At 39.9% G+C, this 22,937-nt stretch overlaps 1 protein-coding gene across 1 annotated transcript; it reads left to right on the top strand.

Annotated features, from left to right (window-relative positions):
* The first annotated feature begins 616 nt into the window (after window positions 1-616).
* Window positions 617-20,112, top strand: LOC139730353 (eukaryotic translation initiation factor 2 subunit 3). The gene is made up of 11 exons (XM_071641222.1): window positions 617-710; window positions 4,436-4,499; window positions 5,750-5,877; window positions 6,950-7,071; window positions 8,457-8,551; window positions 9,602-9,760; window positions 11,968-12,102; window positions 13,151-13,245; window positions 14,735-14,879; window positions 16,660-16,829; window positions 19,000-20,112. Exons 1-11 carry the CDS (start codon window positions 654-656, stop codon window positions 19,234-19,236), a joined length of 1,407 nt encoding a protein of 468 aa, XP_071497323.1. The 5' UTR covers window positions 617-653; the 3' UTR covers window positions 19,237-20,112.
* The last annotated feature ends 2,825 nt before the right edge of the window (window positions 20,113-22,937 follow it).

Raw genomic sequence — 22,937 nt, forward strand, 5'->3', positions numbered from 1 at the left:
GTAACTTTTTAGATATCAGCTTGGATAGATAACTTATGTCGCCATGATGACATGTAACTTTTCAGATGTCGACTTGGCAAGATACGTTATGTAGGCATGACGACATGTAACTTTTTCAGATGTCGACTTGGCAAGATACCTTATGCACCATGATGACATGTATTCTTTTTAGATGTCGACTTGGCAAGATACATTATGTCACCATGACGACATGTAACTTTTTTCGATGTTGACTCGGCAAGATACCTTATCTCACCATGACGACATGTCACTTTTAGATGTCGACTTGACATGATAATTTTTGTCTCCATGTCAACTTATAAAGTTGATAAGTCGACATGATAGAGCTATTATGTTGACTTGACAAGATAAATTATCTCGCCAAGTCTCCAAGTCGAATGGCACTTTAAAGCTTCCGTATATCCCAACCCAGAACCTCTCGCTGTTCTGTGATCCTCCCACAGAACTCTAGAGTTCTGTGGATCCTCCTAGCCGCTGATTTCATCATCCACTTCAACTTCCGCCGCTGAGGTCAAAGGTTAGATATTACATGCAGCACACATGTCAATGCGCTCTGTGTAAAATACGTATGCGCTAAAAGAACGCCGCTGTAGGCTGTATGTTATACAACGCGTTCAAGGAAAGCAGTCAGAATGGCCGGAGAAACAGCGATGAATCCCCACCTAGCGGAGCAGAATCTCGATACTTTGGTAATTATTAGTGTTTTGGTATTTATAATTTGACTCTTTGTGTGTGAAGATAACACGGTTTGAGAAGACAATGGGTCGTCGCTGTCGCTGTCTCGACGATCGACTTCACGCCCGTGCCCATTTCCCAGATAGACCGCATTTGTGTACGATGGCTGCAGCTGTGAAGAGCGGTGCGGTGTGAGCTAGCTGTACGGTATCGGTACCGTATGGTTAGGATGTCCAATACATCGACACCCTATTTTTTTTTTTTTTTAATCAATAGATGCTTTAATAAGATATGTCTCAATTTGCCTGAAATTTTACTCACATGTAAATTTAAAGAAAATACTCTTCATTCATAAACACTCATTGAAAATGCGAGTTGCTGTACACGCTCCAAGATAATTGCTTCTACAACTAGCTACGCATGGCATGGGTTGTTATTTTGACGCAGTTATAATTGCGCCGTAGTCACTGGTGGCACTGGTAGTTTTGAAACCACTAGTCTAGTATAGTAGGATCTACCCTCCATTGCATTGACAAAAAAATTAGGCATACTACTACTAAATAAACGTGTGAAATGCACATAGACCTATATTGTGGTGCATTTATAACCTGCGGACCAGTGAGGTATCATTCTGGCTTGATCTTGTTTATCAGGTTTTTCAGGAATATGTCGGCATCATTAACTTTAAGTCCCCAGTGAAGAATGCAAAACCACTGCGCAAAGTCCCATGCGCACTGCACGTGAATGTTCATTCAGTACGTGCAATGCTAAATAAAGGGGATGTTGCCCCCCCCCCCAAAAAAAAAGTATAGAGTCTATTGATCATCCCGATATACCAGCTGCTTTAGTCTTACAAATGTGTAGACCTTATCAAATGTAGGTCTACAGGTGTTTATGTTTTCATCGGCATTGGTAGTTGCCAGGTGGTTTGATTGTTAAGTTTGTGTTTAAAAACGTTTAGCTAAGTAAAAGTTTGCAGAATAAAACTCAAAAAAGTTGTGATTGTGTACAGATTTTGATGAAACTTCCATGAAAACTTGGTTGGTATTTTTAAATGACACAAGGAACAGAAGATAAGATTTTGGTAGTGATCCAGGAATTTTTCATGGATTTTTTTTTTTTCTCTTTGCAGAAAGGGTCAATGAACTTGGGAGTTCAAGCTGCTAGCTGCTTGTACACTGTACATGTACATGTATTTGAGGTTTGCGTGCTCTAAGAAAGCGTATGCTCTGCTCAGGCGAGCGCCGCGCAGCGCGCGGCTGGAAGCTGATGACGTCTGATCTAGACAAAAGGTTAGAAATGGGGAACTGAATAATTTTCTGCTCTCGCAGACAGATTTTTCTGTCTACATTTGCAGAGGCTCCAACTCTCCCGATTTCGACGGGAGATCTCCCGCCGAAAGTCCATTTTTGCAGAATCTCCCGTTCTCCTGCTTGAGATTTAATTTCTCCCGCTTGAAATGATTTCTTACTTAATTTCATTGTATGCTGAAAAATAAGCCTTAGATAGCGCGCGAGAGCAGCTAGAACCCTAGACTTCAAAGAACTTAGCGCTCAGCGCACATCAAGTTGGAGTCTCCCATTTGCTAGGGGTTTCAGGCGGGAGAATCTCCAGATCAGAAGGTGCTTGGGGTTGGAGTCTCTGGATTTGTTCCTGAGATGATGTGTAATTATGTAGTGAAATATGTTAATGTTCACTAGATTTGAATTTGATAATGCAAGGAGAGAAAAACTAGGCTCACAATAGTTCTCTGGTCCTTCCTGCTTTTCACAAGTGTCTGCCCTGCTGGTTGAGCAGAGTGCAGTGAGTGGCAATGACTCTCTCATATTCAAACAAACATTAAACAAACAAATGCAGACATACACCGTTGTTGTATCTTGTCTTTGCCAACAGGACCATCTGATTGGTAATTGACCCGGGCGCTGTTTTATCAAAAGATGTAATCGATTATAAATACATTTCCTTACCACACAGGCTGCCATACACCTGTATACTGTAAAACATGATATATTCGAGGCATGAAATTTTCGCGAATTGGAGCAGACTGCTTTTTTCGTGGCATGAAATTTTCGTGAATTGCCACTGGCGTTCAATGCATGTAGTGTAGACAAAAACTTTCGCGTGCATTTTAATTTTGCGAATATTTGCGCTCGCGAAATTCGCGAAATTAAAATGCACGCGAAAATTCCTGGTTTTACAGTACTGTACTTTAAATAGAAATCAACTATATAGATAATATAATCAATTATAACTCTTCCTAAAACAGGGCCCTGGATTGAATATGCTACCAAAAAAAACAAACGAACGAACAAACAAACTTTGGATCAAATATAAACACAGAATCACAACTTCAACAGGGGTGATGCCAGAGACTCCAACCCAAAGCACCTTCTGATCTGGAGATTCTCCCACCTGAAACTCCTAGCAAACGGGAGACTGACTCAAAGTTGATGTGTGCGAAGCGCGAAGTTCCTAGGGTTCTAGATGCTCTCTGGTGCTATCTAAGGCTTATTTTTTTCAACATACAATAGCAATAACTAAGGAATCCTTTCCAACGGGAGACACAGAGCCAGGGCGGGAGAAATTAAATCTCAAACGGGAGAACGGGAGATTTTGCAAAAATGTGTTTTCGGCGGGAGATCTCCCGTCGAAAACGGGAGAGTTGGAGTCTCTGTGATGCTGGAGTGCATCTTTGAATCCTTGAAGATCTGCTGTCATCAGAATCTTTGACCAGGATGCAATAAAATGTAGAGAGACTCTAGTATTCCACTGGCATTAGCAGCAAGTGTAGAAACATAATTATTGACCTTGCCTATACTCATTGTAGAATATGCGAGTACTTTGTATGTGTACCGGTACATTAGATGTCATATCCATGTAGAATTAGTATCTGAATATTAATTATGAATGATCGTTGCTTTAAATGTTGAATCTTTTGATTGTTTGCTCCCTAAAATACAATCAGCAAAATTGCACACACCATGTCTAGACCAACATATTGATTACTGGGGTAATATATAGAGCGATGGGAAACAGATGCTCCAATGATATTTTGATTTCAATAAATGCAGCTCAGCTTATGTAGGGAAATTACAGATACCAATTATTAAATTTGTCTGTTTGATATTTAAAACATTTGAACAGACTCTTGATACTTTCAAAATGTAGCTCATCAATAGAGCGTAAGTTGCGTCAGTAGCCAGATCTCATGGAAAGCTCATTGTGTCATAGGATGGGTGGATATAATTATGCATAGAGCATTTAAACCAGTTACATATGAAGTTCTGTATTGATTAATCAAGTGATGCAATTATCACGGAGGAATGTTGCATTCTGGTAGAAGTATAATTTAAGTCATTATAAACAGTATTTCCTAAAAATACAGGCGAATCCCATTTTAACAAATTCCTCAGGACAAGCAGTTTCCTTTCGTTATATCGAAATTTCATATGGCTGGACAGTGAATATAAAGATATACATGTAGATGATGATTTTGGAACCTGAATTTTCACTTCATTTAAACAAGGATTTTAATAATTATTATGGGAGCGCACTGTTCATTGTAGTATGTTTATGGTGGTGCATAAGACTTCATTAGTAGTGTGAGTTACAATATAGCTATACACATTAAAAATTCAAATGTGTGTAACAAATGCTATGAATATTGAGCTTGCTGTATGTATTTATCATGTTACAACATTTCTCTTGTTTTCTTTTGGAAACAATTTCACTTACACAGGATCCTTCAAAACTGAATCCTCTCTCGCCGGAAGTGATAAGCCGACAAGCTACCATAAATATTGGTGAGTGACGTGACATGTCTGGTTAACTGACCTGAAAAAAGGATTTTGTATTATCACAGAAATGTACCTGTCTTGTCTTGTCTTGCCAAAGATGCCCACAATCAATGGGTTGATTATCATGGCACTGAGGATTTGGATTAGCTTGACTTGTCCTGCGTTGACTAGCCAAGCTGCTATTAACACTGTACAAATTCTTTTTTCCTTCTTTTTTTTTTTTAATATCCCATTGGGACAGCTAGTTATTTGCTGACCCTTGACATACAGCTGGTAAATGTGTCAAGGGGTGAAGCAACAACTACAATTGTACTTCCTCTGTAAGGCTGTTCCAGTCCTTTGTGGTCCTTGGTAGGAGAGATGACCACCTGTATTGCGTTCTGCAGGGGACAAGCTAGAGCTGTTTTGCTATGGGAGCATCGTTTTCAAGGGGGTACATGTTGTGGGATGAGTTTCGATTTGATTATTGGGCATGGTCATTGTTGATCCTAAAGAGCATGGAGAGACACAATATCTTCCTGCTGTGTTCCAAGGGCTGTCAGCCATGGGTCTTGATCATCTAGCTGACACTTGATGTGTTAAGGTGCATGTATAGTGTACCTGTGAAGCACAAAGCGAATAGCTTATCTTTGTACAGACTCTAGCTTGTTGATATTTTTTTCTGAGCAGCAGGATCCTAAACAGAGGAAGCATAATCAAGTCCTGGTCTTACAAAAGCCTTGTATGATTTTTCCTTGATCTTTAATATTTTGTCAATTGAGAATGAGGAGGGTGTTAAGTTGTCTTGAACACTGTTGGTTTAGTGGCAACTTAATGCCCTTATCATTCTCACCCGATGACTTGAACTTATTTTGAGATTTCTTCTGAGGATACTGTATTCTGCTGACTTTATTGTAGATGTCATTGATATGGTTAGAAATCATATTCATGTTAACTTTAACTCGCTTCTTCATTCAGGCATTGACTTTTATAGGGTCTAGGGCAATTACCCCGAACCCTTCCCCTGGCCCTAATCCCAATCCTAATCCTGAACCTAACCCTAACCCTAACCCAAACTCCTGACCCTAAACCTAACCCTAACCCTATCTTTACTCTAACCTTACCACCAACCAGTATTTAGCCAGGGGGTAATTGCCCTCTGGGGGTAATTGCCCGGATACGCTATAATTTGACTAATATTTTGCATAGTAGAGTATTCAGAATAAAAAAGTATTTGCACTCTGTTTTAAAGTTTCCTTTTCTTTTCATGTATTCAGGCACCATTGGCCATGTGGCCCATGGAAAGTCAACCGTCGTCAAAGCCATCTCGGGTGTTCAAACTGTCAGATTCAAGAATGAGTTGGAACGAAATATCACAATCAAACTAGGATATGCAAATGCCAAAGTGAGTCAACTCATAGTCCTGCATGATTTAATTGATTTTTGGGATTTATTATTCCTATGTATCATACCCTATATTTATGACATGTTTTTATTGGTGAAAGGGATTATTCATGCTGAGGGGGGGGGGGGGGGGGGAGATATATGCTGTAACAGATTTTTATCAATTGTCACCTTCTGTATGTTTAAGATTGCAACTGCTGATGTACAATTTTAACAGACATGTTTGGAAAAAAATGGAACCAGTCATGTGGGATTTGAACCTGCTTGCCCCATTTCCTGCCTTTTTGGGCAGCGGCACTACCACCAGGCTATCCCTGCTTGTGGGTAGTGACACAACAAATTTGGAATAAATAGCCAGGCTTCGAATTCTTACATTGTTGTGTTCGATTATCCAAGGTGGACAAGGATGATTAAGTGAAGGAAAGAGGTTTACCATGTCATTGGGAGATGTGTTGGAACAGATTTCATCAAATGTCGTATTCTGCATTTCTTAGATGCTGATCTACAATTTAATTGAAGTTGATAGGGGAGTAGATTTGAATTGTAGATCGGCAGTTGTGCTCATATAAAACACAGAGGGTGACATTTGATAAAATCTTGTACTTGTACATTGTATTTATATTTCAGGATGGTGTCAGAATATACAATATTGTGCTTCTGTTTTTCAACATTTTGAGCATGTTGGAGGAGGCAAAGTAGAGTCCAATAATTTGGTCCTGTGGAAGTCAAAGGATTCAGAAGAATGCATCAGTGAGGAAATGTGTTGATAATGTTTTATCAGACTCGGACAAAAGTCAGGGCATAACAAATTTTTCCTCGCACTTTCTCCTCTGAACAGTCATGTAGCGCTTGAAACATGTTCATGCCCATTTACGACACTACTTGCCTACCAGTAAGTTTGACTACAATTGTAACCCTGGTCACGTGGGCAAGTAGGTTTTGGAGAACCCTGATTAACCCTTTATGTACCAGTGATTCAAATGTGCACAAATTTCAGACACAAAACCTATGGACAGGAAATAAATATGACACTCAAAGAGTTAATTGCATGGCACTCCTCCTTGTGTGTGCAGGTTTATAAATGCGACAGCCCGGCGTGTCCCCGGCCTGCCTGCTACAGGTCGGCGGGCAGCAACAAGGAGGACTCCTTCCTCTGTGACCGGTCAGGCTGCAGCGGCAGGTTCCGCCTGCAGAGGTGAGACTGGGGGTTGCCACTTGGCAAAGAATCTTGGTCACTTTTATGATGCAGAGCTAGGAAGTCTTCGACTAATTTAGACAGCCATGTGTATATGCCCATTGTAAAGGCCAGGATCACTTATGCTGTACTGCATGACAAAATTCTGTGTGTGCTCATTTCCCCCTGCATTGATTTACCATTGCTATTAGACTGCATTGCCATGTCTATCTGTTGTTAAACTAATGAAATGCTGGTATTTAGATATTTTGGAGACATATTGATATTGTGTACAAAAATACGTTCATAAGTGCAAGAAATTAATTAGGGAAAGTTTCCACATTTGAAATAGTTGACTGCACACAGATAACACATGGCAGAAATACAAGATGCTGAGAGCATCTCTGCGACTGCATGCACCGATGCCAAAACATTGCCATTAGTACAGTGTACCATGTACTGCCTCGGTCTCATCCCAATGCAATTCCTGATGTCCCGAATGCTAGGGTGTTTTGAGGGCAAGAAAGCAACGGTGTACCGTCAAATGTCAAAGGGCACTTCTTTTCTCGTATATCATTCACCCATCCCTGAATGGGTCAAAATCAAAAGTCATATTTGACGATGATAGTGCCAGAGTATCAATCAACGAACACCTAAAGCCCTCATAGGAGGGAGGGGGGCTTGTTGGACCATGACTCTTTGAAAGGTTGCATTCCTGTTCACTCCACATGAGAGGTGCCTCTAAATATTTTTGATAATGCATACATTGTATATTTTGGAAGCCTGATGTTTTCTTCATCAAGACTAGAAAGACAATTTCACAAGTGATTTGTGATTAATAACTATGGCGACAATATGAGAACAACATACATTGCATTTTGTCTTTTATAAGTGAAAGGCAATAGATTTGCATGTTATTCATGTCACAAACATATGTCGTCTGCCAAAATATGTCGGTGTAAAGCATCGCAAATAGTCCATGGGCCAGGCCAGATATTGGTACCACCCGAGGTGGCAAAACCTTTTTTTTCGCACCGTGTTTACAACAGAACACCTGTGAACATACAGAAGACAGTGCTCTTCTTTGTATAGCGATTAGTTTCGATTCAGAAGTATAGGGATATAAACACGAGACCAAATTGGTTAAAAATTCATTTATTATGACTAAGCTACTCATTCGGAAATGCTATCATAGCTTGATAGGCATATCTATGTCCGACAAACAAAATGACACCAAAAAGGTTTTGCCACCTCAGGTGGTACCAATAACCCATTTTTCGGGTCTTGGCCCATGGACTAAAAGTGTATGTGCATACTGTTTATGACGTCTATGGAAAACTATAGCCCTGACCAGATTCAGTGTACAGTCTTTTTCCTTACCACTTTGGTCCTTTTCATTTCCCCAGGCACGTGTCCTTTGTGGATTGCCCCGGTCACGACATTCTTATGGCTACCATGCTGAACGGTGCTGCAGTCATGGACGCAGCGCTGCTACTGATAGGTGAGTGCTAGACTATTTAAAGGGACTGTGTACAGTACTGGTTGAGGTGAGGATTCAGCTCGTAACATTTTGTGAGATATTTAGAGACCACTCTATGAAATATTATAAAAAGGGCATACAATTCTAAGGGGAGTCAAAAGTTTATTTGATGAAAATCGGTTTTGAAATGACTGAGATATCAAAAAACAAGGTAAAATAAAGAGATACTTATAAAAGTCGTGGCCTGTCAGTTTTATTAGGATCGCTTTTTTTGGATATCTCAGCCATTTCAAGACCAATTTTCATCAAATAAACATTGAATCCTTCTTGGAATTACATGCTCTTTCATATTCCATAAGTAGTTTCTCATTATCTCACCTACAAAATGTTATAAACCTGACATTAGGTCTTGACCAAAACTATACAATCCCTTTAAACAAACCGGTGTCTGGTTAGCCTTTAAAAGACCTAGCAGTATGGGGGCACTGTGGCGTGGGAAGGCTGTTCTGGCATGGATATATTGTGGAATCCACATAAAAAGATTGTGTATATCGATGTATCACTGATCTCTATGTACCTACACACACAGCCGGAGAATCTCAACTGAAGTCTACTGTTACCATTGAGCATATGCTTCGATGCACATATTCACCGACAGATGCTATTCATAGTTTTCAAATGTACTTGAGTGGGCAGGGAGTGAAGATGATTCAATCAAGCCGTCCGTGTCTCCCCACACTGCGAGGTCTTTAAACATTTGACAGAATGCGATGAGGAGGCGTGAAATGTAATTAAACATGCTCAAAGTTCAAAACTATCTTTCCTATTGCCTGAGCATTCTTACAGAAAGTTGCCAGGTTTCAATTGGTTCATAAGATTTCCGCAACTGCCCTGCATATTATGACATGCACTGGAACAGCTAGCTTGCGTGTAGGCATCCTCCCACATGATGCTATGAACCATCCACATCCAAATGCGTGCAAGGTGTCTGGGTGGTTTTTTATAGTGGTACTATAAAGCCAGCGCCCAGTGAACCTCTCATTCCATGTATCATTTCTCGCCCCTTTGCAGCGGGAAACGAGTCATGCCCCCAGCCCCAGACTTCGGAGCACCTCGCCGCCATCGAGATCATGAAGCTGAAACACATCCTTATCCTCCAGAACAAGATCGACCTGGTGAAGGAGACGCAGGCAAGGGAGCAACACGAACAGATCCTGAAATTTGTTCAAGGTATGACCATGAACTCATTTCTTGTGTATACATGATACACCAAACTAAACATGCAAGAGGAGATCCTCAAATTTACTCAAGGTATGACCGTAGTCTCTCCTCTTTACATGTACATTACAACTGGACCCTCCTCAACAATAACTTTAAAGATAGTGAATAAATCCAAATACAATTTACTTATTACCCAAATCTTATGGAAAACCCCATCTGATTTGCTTCAGCGGTCAAAGAGAAATGAGGATCTTTGTAGAGCATGTCAGAAATCCCATCCCTCCAAGTTCTGTCCATTGTGTTCACTCATTAATATGCAGTTCTGAGAGACTCCAAGTGCTAAACGTGGAAGAAACAGACCCATGACATGCTTTACAATGACCCACATTTCTCAGTGACCATTTAACTAAATGGAATGGGGTTTCTGCAAAGTATAGACTGTAAGATGTTGTATTTTTAATAACAGAACTCCAGGCATTTTAGCAGGCTTTACCATGAAGTAAAAGATAGCAGGATAAGACAAAACCAAAAACAGGATAAAAACAAACAGGCAAATGCTGACTTCAAGAGTTGAATCATGCAATATTTAGACTGTAAGATGTTATATTTTTAATAACAGAACTCCAGATATTTTAGAAGGCTTGACCATGAAGTAAAAAGATAGCAGGATAAGACAAAACCCAAAGCAGGATAAAGACAAACAAACAAAAGCTGACTTCAAGAGTTGAATCATGCGACGTTAAATACCTGGGGAAAATTTTGTGGGATATATCTACTGCTAGCTGGAATTTTGATGCTTCTGGGAGGCAGTGTCAGATAGAAAAAACATTTTCTTTTTAGGATTTTTATGGCTGTCATCAAGAGAAACTCATTACGTTGGAGGGTACTCATTAGGAATTTATGCCACTTCTGTGTCACTTGAGTTTGAAGTGGTTGACACAAAGCTGAAGTGATGTCTTAGAAGAAGAGTCTAATCTAGACTGGAGTGCTGTTGGTTGAGGCAGGTCCCCATCATTCCGCTTTCAAGTGACGAGAGTGGCTTTCTCACAATTGCAATGATGTGTGGATTTTGTTTTTCTTTTATTATTTCGTGTTTAAGGCAAGATTAGAAAGTGAATGTGTATGAACTTTTAATAGCTTTCAGTGCGTGGGTTTTCACACCATGAAGGGAGAATAGACTTATTGTTACATGGGTTGAATTCTGTGGAGAGTTGAGCTACTCAGTTGATGGATTCTCCCTATGTTATATAAGTGTAAACACTTTGTGGCCAGCGGTAGAGTCCATACGCTGGCTGTACACTACGTACAAATGAATGACATGATCTTACACACCAATGTACAGCATGTGGAGGTCAAGTAAGGTCACATTTTTGGTGGTTCACTTACTGTAAAACATGATATATTCGCGGCATGAATTTTTCGCGAATTGGAACCGGCAGCCTTTTTCGTGGCGTGAAATTTTCGAGAAGTGCCACTGGCGTTCAATGCATGATAGTGTAAACAAGGACTATCGCGTGCATTTTAATTTCGCGAATCTTGGCGCTCGCGAAATTCGCGAAATTAAAGTGCACGCAAAAATTCCTCGTTTTACAGTATGCACTTCCGTTAATGTGGAGGTACTATGCAGTAGGCACGGGCAGAGCATGTATGTGGTACTTTTTTATCCTGACTAAAACATAACAACTTCACAATAGAAATGCATTTTCAGATCTTTTAACTTGATAATTTTTTTCCCAACACGTAATTGTTAAGAAAATCTACAAAACTACAGTAGTTTGGGGATAGAGATAGTGCTCCATGTTTTTCATGTATGATCAAATACAGCACTCGCAGTGCACCAGAACAAGCATTGTTGACTCGTAAATAGCACTGCTGTTAAGCACAAGAGAATTTCCAAACCAGTATGTGTTTGAGAGAAATCTATGTCAGTTATGTATTTAAATAGCAAATGTGGACAAAAGAATGTGTCTATATATTCAATCATTTTTTTTTTTTTGGAAGAAACACAAAGTGTTGCTGTTCTTTGTTTCTCTCCTACCCATTTTAAGATTTAATATGGAAATTACAAAAGTGCAAGATAAAAAACCACAACAGCAATTCTGGCTGTATGCATCTTGCAGAGTTGAGAAACAGTCATGGAGATTTGACGAAAGGAGTACAATGTGTGTCATGAATGCCCATGTAAGTTATCAAATCATTGTGCGACCTTCTTGCAGGCACAGTGGCAGAGGGGGCGCCGGTCATTCCAATCTCGGCCCAGCTGAAGCACAACATCGAGGTCATCTGCGAGTACATCACCAAGAAGATCCCCATCCCCGTCAGAGATTTCACGTCGGAGCCGCGCCTCATAGGTCAGTGCTTACCCATTACACTGCCTACAACAAGCTGGCTCTTTCAGTAAATTAACATGGCAGCTACTGTATCAATGCATCCAAAAGGTCGTGGCTTTATGGTCCACTGAGGCCTGCTGTGCAGTAATGTGTGTGTCTGTGTGTCTGTCTGTCTGTCTGTCTGTCTGTCTTTGTGTACAGTTTGTTTTTTTTTGTTTGATTGTGTTTTTGTCCTTATTTTTTGTATACTATCCTTTCTAACTAAGTGGTAATAAGACTACGCCGCATGAATGTGTCATGGAAGGGAGGTCCGTTTTGTTAGAAAGACACAACTTGTGCATATCAAAGATTGCAACATAGATGCAGAGAGTTGCTGAGAAAAATATTTAAAAAAATCAAACTCAAACGCACTCACGGAGAGCAAATGATACCAATTCCCTGTTAATCAGCCCAGGTGACTTCCAACCCCAATGCTAAAAAAGAAGAAGAAGAAAAGAAATAAATAAAGAAAAGAAAAGGTCAAAACCTACGTACACCCAGGAGGCAGATGATGGCGACCCAACGTGGATAAGCCAACGCATCTTGCCACTGGCAGATGTCGGTGTGTGATAATGTAACATTGTTGTTTTGTGGATGTTTTGAAGTAGTAAGCTCAGCGTGCAAGAGATCCATGAATGACAAGCCGTCTCGCAGAAAATGCAGAAAAATGCATTCTGAACATCTCTGCAGAGTTAACTAAAATCCCTGCATATGATGAGAAATTTTGACCCAGCCTTGTGTAAGCAAAGCTGCCTATGATAAAGTGCACTCTAATTATAACTAACACAGTTATAACAAATTTTCGTCAACAAAAAGTAACAAATTTAGGTCCTACAATTATTTGGTCAACTCTTTAAACAAAATTTTGATTTATGAAAGAAAACTGCTGGTCCCGAGAACTTCATTATAACAGAGGTTGCCTGTGTTTGGGCACACTATGCCATGAAAGTTACAAATTTCCTTGGTTTGGATGGGATACCATTTGGACATACTATACTTCAGATTGTTTCCTTGTATCTGTCTTTCACAGTGATCCGGTCGTTTGATGTCAACAAACCTGGCTGTGAGGTCAAGGACCTCAAAGGGGGCGTGGCAGGAGGCAGCATTCTCCGAGGAGTCTTAAAGGTAGGAACCTGGAGTCTTAAAGCTAGAATCTCCCAAAACGTATATGCAGAAATTGAATGCCAGTTTTTTTAAAAACCAAGAGCTAGAGACCAGTGCCTTGTAGTTCCCAATTTGTAGTATTCTTCAAAGGGGATTATAGAATGGGTAGCGAGAATCCTGCGATCTGATTGGTCGAGAGCTATGTGTTGCTTTTTACTGGCCGCACGCTGAGTCACAGTGGTAAACATGTTATCGCGCACTTGTAGCATGAGTACGCGTTCTTGTAAAAAAGGTTCGCGCACTAAGCAAGCGTTCGCGCACTCAGGTTGGCCATGCGTCCAGTAAAAACTGATGCATGCTCGTTTACGGCAAGGCAAATGGAAATGCATCCAGTAATTTTGTCATCCGGTAACACGATAGAAAAATGGGTTTTTGCCAGGAAAATTACCCATTCTATAAATCAGATGACGCACATGTCTTTTTGTGCGTCAGTCGGAATATAGTGTGCATGCGGTAACTATGGAATTTAGCCTAAACCCACTCGGCTTCGCCTCGTGGGTTAAGCATTCCATAGTTAACTTATGCACACAATTCTGACTGACGCACTCAGACCTGTGCGTCATTTGTATACAGATGCATGGCAAATACGCAGTGAGAGGGATTATGTTTAGTTAGTGAGTTATCTCAAGTGAACCAGTGACTGAAAGTATTGAACCCTCCAGTTGTTGCATAAAAGTTACTATTGTGGTAACTTTGCCATCCAGTGGTAACTACCATGGTAACAATACTCAGCAGCCAATCAAAATCAAGAATTCCATGGTAGTTACCATTGGATGGCAAAGTTACCACAATAGTAACTTTTATGCAACGGGGCCCTGCTGATATTTTGTAGGCATGCAAAACTTTTGGTCCATGTTTCTGCAAAGATTAAGCTTCTGTCCGGCGGTCGGTCATTAAAGGGGACCAAGTATGGTTTGTCTCCATTGACAATCCATAATATTTACTAGTATTCCCTCTAGGGAACTAGATTGTTACCATTGTTCAAAAAAGGGGACAGACCTTATGCTTAGATTATAGGAGAGTGAAGAAACCTCTACTTCAATAGCGTCAATACCTGAATAGCCATGAATCATATTTTGCTTTATCACCAAGCCTTGAGACATTTGTCTTGAAGATCACTCTTGCGGTTATGCCATATTTTGGATGGAAAATTTAAAGGATTTTGGTTAGAAACAGAAAGGCATTAAGCTGTCCCGTACTTACCAATGTGGACACTTGCCATTTTGTCTCAAAATGCCTTATGTCAGTCAGCCAATGTTGAAGATTTCACCAGAGGTCTGGAAGTAGACTAACTGGCAATGAGGCTAAGTGGCATTTGGACTAAATGGTCATGAGACAAACTGGTTGTAGACGAAGCAGAATTAGACCATTTGGGCTGAAACTAAAGACTATTAGACAAAGTGGGAGTAGACCAAGTGATAGATCACCTGTCGTTCCTCTCTCCCCCCAGGTTGGTCAGGAGATTGAAGTCAGGCCGGGTATCGTCTCCAAGGACAGCGAGGGAAAGCTGCAGTGTCGTCCCATCTTCTCCAAGATCGTGTCCTTGTTCGCCGAGAAGAATGACCTCCAGTTTGCCGTGCCGGGAGGTCTCATTGGTGAGTTTCTCCTCGGAGAGAGATGGAGAGACAATGTTCCTCATCTTGTAGCATCTTCCTATCCTCTGTCTCCTTCTGGGGGGCGTTTCATCAACGAGTTCGTCGGAGATTTCACCGACGAATTTGCTATCAGCCAATCAGACCATGGATTTCATTAGCTTTTAACATTTGTCAGTGTAAATCCTTGCGTCTGATTGGTTATCACTTTCTTGGTTCCATCTCTTTCTTCACATGCCAGGCTCGAGTGCTTGAGTTTTCATGTTTGCTTGCTGGTTATACCCCCGCCAAACGAAGTTTGAAGGGGGTATATAGGAATCAGCGGACGGGCGATCGGGCGATCGGGCGGTCGGGCGGTCGGGCGGTCGGGCGGTCGGTCCGTTGCAAATCTTGCGTCACGAACTACTTCCTCAGTTTTCAACCGATTCCCATAAAACTTGGCACAGATGTGTGCCTTGGGTTGTAGATGTGCAAGACGTACTTTTTGACAGTACCAAAAGTACGTTGCCATGGTAACGGCATATTATGGGCAAAAATGGGTACAAATCTTGCGTCGCGAACTACTTCCTCAGTTTTCAACCGATTCCCATAAAACTTGGCACAGATGTGTGCCTTGGGTTGTAAATGTGCAAGACGTATTTTTTGACAGTACCCAAAAGTACGTTGCCATGGTAACGGCATATTATGGGCAAAAATGGGTACAAATCTTGCGTCGCGAACTCCTCCCACAGTTTTTGATCAATTTTTATGAAATTAGGTACAGGTGTTCATCTGAATATCTTAATGTGCAAGACACATATCTCCGCAGTGGCAAAAAGTGCGTTGCCATGGTAACGGCATGTTATTGGTAAAATATAGGGCAAAATGCTTCATGGCAAAACTGCTTCATCAGTGTTCTTCCAATTCTCATGGAATTCATATTGAATGTTTGTCTTAGGATATAGGTCAACATGACACATTTCTTGACAGTGACAAAAAGTATGTTGCCATGGTAACAGCTCACATATTATGAGCCAAAATGATGGAAAATTTTGTGTTGCAAACTACTTCCTCAGTTTTTGCCCAATTTCCATGAAACTTGGTACAGATGTGTGCCTTTGGTTGTAGATGTGCAAGACGCATTTTTCGACAGTACCCGAAAGTACGTTGCCATGGTAATGGCATATTAATGGCAGAAGATCAAGGAAAGATCTTGCGGATTTAACTACTTCCTCAGTTTTTTGACCAAAGCTTATCAAATGTTGTTTTGACCAAAGCTTATGAAATGTTGTTTGGCGGGGGTATAACCAGTCGCTGTAGCGGCATTTCTAGTTTTATGGGATTTTACCCCAAAGCAACCTGACAAATTATGCAGAGTACGTGTAGGTATTACATGATGGGTGACTTTGTGTACCTACGAGTTGTGGTAGATCCTCGTAAGTTCACCCAGTCCTCAATTTCAATTTGCTTGAAATTAGAATGTATGGATGGCCATTCATGTCAAAGTAGAGTGAGTCAAATTTTTTGATTAGTCACTCATCTGCTCTCTTGGTAGAAAGTATTATTTTCTATTTCTGAACAAACAAAGCAGTCTTTATTGATTGTTCAAGCTGTTACCACTTGCAGTGGAACATTATTGGTCCACGAATTCGTTCTTGGCCATGAAATGACCGCAGGGTTATGAATTGTGCAGACGAGTGGCAGTGTGATGTAGAATATTCTTTGCACTGATGTAATTGAAGAATCCAATACTTTAGAAGTTGTTTCTCGCTTCCATGACATGTGTGTGTGTGTCGTTTGACAGGTGTTGGAACCAAGATTGACCCCACGCTGTGCCGGGCGGACCGTCTGGTGGGCCAGGTCCTGGGTGCCGTCGGGGCCCTGCCGGACATCTACACGGAGCTGGAAATCTCCTACTTCCTCCTCAGGAGGCTGCTGGGTGTCAGGACGGAAGGAGACAAGAAAGGAGCCAAGGTGAGGCCGCAGATTGACTATTGATCTAAAGGGGAATTCTGGACCTATAAAAGGAGACGTCCGGATGATTTTCAAATTTTTACATTTGAACAACTATAAATTAGTTATACTGAGGACAGAGTTTCAGAATTTATGATAATTGGGATGAAGAATAAGAATATTTTTGAAATTTTTAACAAATTGCAATGAACAAGGATGCTGACATGGCAGCCTCACCGTGAGAATGCATGAGTTGGGGCTAAGGAAGCAGAACAAAAGAAGAAGGCATGCATAGATTATACACAGGTGAGCTCGTAAGCAAGCGGTATTGTAATGGAATTACTCAGCTACATTTGTGAAATATATGAGCCTCCTATGTCATCATCATTGTTCAGTGTAATTTGTTAAAGGTTTTTCAAAGTTTTGTTTCTCTGCTCAAGAACCACAATAAATTCCACAAATCTTTACATGGAACTGTTGATTTATGTACTTCATGATGTGAATTTATGAAAATAGTCTGGAATGCCCCTTTAAAGGCATTATTTACCATTTTCAGGTGAAACAAAAACCCAGCTTTAGTGCTTCAGTAGGTCTAAAATGTGAGTTAGGGATAGAAACAACCAATGTAAAAAGGTGATCAGTATAATCAATGTTAAGTATTGTTAAATATACAAAATGTGAACAACAGTGATAATAAAATTATTTCTAGAATAAACCATCTACAGTTATGGTTTATTGAGAAAAATAATGATATGTATCAGTATCTCTTTATATTTCAAACTTAATTTCGAAGTTTTTGTATGGTAGGATGTTTTGTGATACAACTGAGCTACACATATGCATCAAATGTAATAACTCAAACATTTTGAAATCACTGCTCCCCATGGTGATCAATACCTTCAAACATTTGACAAGAAAGAGTGACATATTACAAGCACAACAGTGTAAATTTGATCAGAACTGGATTAAACACAAGAAAATTGTCATTTTAAAGATTTGCTAATTTTCACAAAAACAAAAAATAGTCAATAAGAGTATCAATCAAATGAGTGATGTGAAAATGTTATCACCTCATAATTTTCTATGGATCATGTGCAAAGAAAAAAACAACTCAGTTCCCTTGCTATAAAAGGGTAAAAGTGTTATTCCTGGGCGAATAACTTCTAAGTACTGATCAGTCAGATACGTTAGGCAGGGCTGCACACTGACCCATTTCTTTTACTGGTCAGTTGGTACCCAGTTTTTCCATTTTTTACTGGTAAATTCCTGAAAAAGTTACTGGTCCGACAGTGATTTTCACTGGTTAGGGACCATCGGACTAGTGCCAGTGTGCGGTGTTGTGTTAGGATTTTTAGACTGGGGCATTATTGCATTTGAATTGTTTAAAAAAAAAAAAAAAAAGTGAACAAATGGAAATCAATTCAAAATTTGGCATACAAACCGTAAAGCAAGTTTTTTGATGGTGACGTCAGTTCATTTGTGTATTCATATTGAATGTTGAAGATCTGTCATGTGAAAATTAGCAAAACTTCACAATTTTATGATTTCCTTAATTTTTAGCCCATTTTGATCAAATTTTCACTGTTGTTTGCATGATATTCTATCCTTTCTTTTCAAACTAACTTTTAAATGGCCCAGAATGTCCCATTTTGAAGGATTTAGGTAGATTCACAGTGTAGACTGCTTTGTAAAAAAAAGACAATGAACTAAAGATATGATGAACATTAGGTAATCTTCATTGTTACCTGTTACTATGCTCTATGTGCCAGTTGGCACAGATAAATGGAAGACCACAGTCATAGAATGAAGATTACAAATTTTCACAACAATTGAGCAAGCAATTTAAATAGCTCATTGCTGCCATTGCTGCTAAAGTCTCTCACTGCACATACTATGGTTAAAGATATAACATTTCCACATTACATGGTACGGGACTACCGAACATGAGGAAAACTTCAACTAACATAAAACTAACTAAAATAAAAGCAACACACTTTGCACATTTTTATTTTCACCCCAGTATCAGGTCATGAGAAATAAGCAAAAAATGTCCACTTTTTATCATTGTAAGGGAAAATACAGCACCTGTGTATTGACAACAGTGATGATGATAATATTTCTGTAGAGCATGATAGAATGAATTTTAAGTGCTTTATTGAACAGTTCCCTTCTACCCCCTTAAATCCTTTAGGTCCAGAAACTGAGTAAAGGCGAAGTACTGATGGTCAACATCGGGTCATTGTCCACTGGAGGCCGTGTGCTCGCAGTCAAGGCGGATTTGGCCAAGATTGTGCTGACCAACCCCGTCTGCACAGAGATCGGCGAGAAGATCGCCCTCTCGAGGCGAGTGGAGAAGCACTGGCGTCTGATTGGCTGGGGACAGATCAGGAAAGGCGTGACCATCAAGCCGACAACGTTTGATTCCTAAGAGTCGCCAACACGGATCCTCTACCTATTGAGGCACACTCTTCCCCTGCCATTCTGCTTCGTATCTCCCTCAGCATGTTTATCATGTTAGTCTGAAACACGGAACACTGTCTCTCAGCATGCTAAGATGAAGGAGTGTCTAGTGATATTGCGCACATTTCGGATGTGTATTCTGCAGATTTAAGTGCAGTATGCTACCTCCCCCTCCCCCCTCTAACAATACACATTTTCCACACAACCAAGGTAAAATATGTTAACCTGGTATATTGTATCAGTCATGTCAGATAACCTTTTTTTCTTTGCTGACAGACTGAACACATCCAACCCTTTTCTGTGACAAATGTGACTTTCCATTCATTGACTCCTTAGGCAGTAATCTACAAACACATTTGTTATATCCTTGCCAAAATATAAAAGGAGTATAATAGTACATTTGAGTAGTATTTGAGAACGTGAGCAGCTCATGACCGGCTGGTAACAAGTCGTCCTTTGCACGTATAAACTGTTCTCCTTGGGTGCTAGCAGAGACATTTGATACAGTACAGATCAGATTACAGATTACTATAATATCTCTACAAGATATAGAGAGGAAATAAATGAAGGCATGTATGGTGAATGCCATTCATGTTTCAGGTGGTTGAGGTAAGTGCTATTTGGCATTGAATGCAGTTACTTGTTTCAAAACCATAGTTTTATTATCACAATTTTGGTATGTAAAGAATGGAAACTAAATTTTAGTGCATAATGACACCTCAGACAAAGGAAAATACAAATACAAATGACAAATATCAAATTGTTCATTCATATGGAGTACATGAAAGTTTTTACATAGGCCCACCAAAAATGATACATTTACTTGGTACATAAAATTGTTTTCTAGCAGGAAAATTAACTTTTATTATCCATACAGCAGAGATATAACCTGGTGGTGCCTGATTAAAATGTTACCTTCTGCACATTGAAAAGTTCTGGAGCAGGTAGCATAATGCCCTATCCAAACATAGCAGTTTTGCTGACTGTAAAAAAGCCTATGTCCCCTTGCTGTCTGAGAACAATGCAAAAGCCCCTTTGAGGTCATCTTGAAATACAAACAGTTTAAGATGATCTGTAGACAATGGTTGCCTCTTGTTTCCCTTCACTGTATATTTTTTGTCTCTTTTTTTTTTCCTGATAATATCACATGTGATATTTTAATCTTTTAGTAATGATAAGAGAGTGAAAAGTAGAAATGATGGATATTTTTGAGATGAAAAAGGAGCCCCTGTTATTTATATCCGTGTATGTGATCACACCCATGTCATAAAGAGACTTTATCTATGACAATTAACGTTCTCTACTATTACTTGTATGTGTACTATGTCGTTAATTTGTGTGTAGTTCAATCGACTTGCTGAAGTTGTAGGACAGAGACAGTCTGCATCCAGCAAGCAAGACTTGTGAAATTCCAATTAAATATCAAAATGTTGATACAAATTTGTGAAGATGAAGGCTTATACTAGTGTCGATTTTATTTCTAGTGTCTATTTCTGGTCTGTTTTCTCATGTGTAGATATCTATTTAGGTTGTCTTGCCACCTTATTTTTATGTGGAAGTGAGCTGGCGGAGCTGTTTCTGTGTGTGCAGTAATAGTGTGTGTACAATTTGTATGTATCAACTTGCATTTATTGATCAGATCACAGAAGTCTCGTCACTTTGAGAAGAATAGGTCAGTCGACTGCGGGGATGAAACTTTGCTTCTGCAAAAGTGATATTTGTTTCCAAGATTTTCTTGGAGTAATGACCATTTGTTCATTTTGTGTGCGGTGTCTGTTTTCAAGCACATAATATACATGTAGATGTGTGTGTGGGACAAATGTCGTGGGGTACAAATGTGTGTGTGTAGTACAAATGTGTGTGGGGTACCAATGTGTGTGGAGTACAAATGTGTGTGTGGTACAAATGTGTGTGATGCAAATGTGTGTGGTGTACAAAAGTGTGAAGGGTACAAACTGGGTACCCTCTAAAGACCACCATATCAAATTTATGTTGACATTTTGTAGAAGCAGGTAGCCACTATTAACAAGGGTGTTGATAATATGTATGCATGCATGTTTGTATTTAGCATAAGTTAGTGTTAATTCATGCTTAAATAGAAAGAATATACACATGATTTGTACATGAATGATGAGATATATAAAATTTGAATGACAGCCAAATCACAGACATTTGCCATACTTCCCCCGAACTATTTCTTTTCCCCCTCTAAATCCAATTTTTTCAAGAGTTCACAATGCAGTCATTCACTGATGTTACAACCAGTTTTATCTGTGCATGTTCTAACATTGACAGATTTAATATTTATAGTATACCTTGAAGTGTAAGAAAATACAGTATAATATGTACAATAGTTCTTGGCCCATTTACATTGTATACAATCTTAAAGTGAGGTGGTGAATGGTGTCCCCACCCCACACTACTCCGAAATTTGTGGTATGAAGTTGCCATGCAATTGCTGAAATATGAAAACACCCTGCAGTGATTAACCAATCAGATCTGCACCTTGTCAGTGTATCGTGTTTATTATTAAGGTCTTAACAATGCCAACCTCTGCCAAGACTTGAAAGTTTGTATGAAGAAATGGAGAAACAAGAAGGGATGGGCCACAGAGACACACATAATCTAAAATGTACATGTAGCCTTTTCGGAGATATTTTGTAAGGGCTCCCTTGCGGAGACTTCCAATATGAGCTACCCCGTGGAGACTTCATGGGCTCCCTTGAGGAGACGTCCAATATGAGCTCCCTCGTTGAGACGTTATGAGCTCCCTGTAGGAGACATTATATGGTATATTTAATAGTCATGTTTGATACCTTTAAGATTTATTATGTTTGATTTATGTCAGTATTGTCTTGGGCAAATTATTTGTTTTATAGGGCCCCATTAATTCCTCTCTCTTCCTTTCTTTAAAACAACAGACAAGTAGCCTGAAGAAAAATAGAGAAACTATAATAAAGTTAGACAAAAGAGATAAAAACGAAGTATAAAAGAATTAAAGAAAACTGGAATAGAATGTACTGCAGTTGGAAAACAATAATGCAACAGCAAAATTCATGTAACCAGGGGTGGTTGGTACATTATTGAATCGTCATAGTTCTTGATAGTGACCATACCAAAGCATTCCTTGTGATTTTTGCCACATACCCAATACTTGTTTGTTTGCTTGTCCCCTATTTATAGGCCATGTTTTTGTACAAACTTCGCATAAAGACTAGAATAACAAATCAACAGCGAACATCATTAGTATCGAGCGGTCGCGATCGTAAAAGTCTTTGTTCTCGACTCTTTTCACCACTTTATGCCCGTACGGTAGGACGCAGAATTGCCCATTCATCGGAGTATCGATTTGGCTTTCAGGCGATAATATCGACCGACGACCGCGTAATTCCTTTGCCTGCCCTTTTCAGTGCAGGGCAAAAAACAAGAGTAGAAGGGATTTAGGGGGCACTCCTCTTTTATATCTCTGCCGCGGTTGTGAAGGGGCGAGATGTGTTTTGTGCACGGCCATCCCATAGGAACGACGGGTAGACGGGTAGTAGCCTACTTGGTCCAATCACTTCAGCATTGAGAATGTGGATGACATGCACACACGCGCACGACACGGACATACTTTACACCAGCACGCAAAAGTGACATCGGAATGTCAAAAACTTTTCCTACTCTTTT

The sequence above is a fragment of the Diadema antillarum genome, unplaced genomic scaffold (genome assembly GCF_040938485.1).
Source record: "Diadema antillarum isolate AM-2024a unplaced genomic scaffold, OU_Dant_1.0 scf00000022, whole genome shotgun sequence".
NCBI classification, from domain to species: Eukaryota; Metazoa; Echinodermata; class Echinoidea; order Diadematoida; family Diadematidae; genus Diadema; species Diadema antillarum.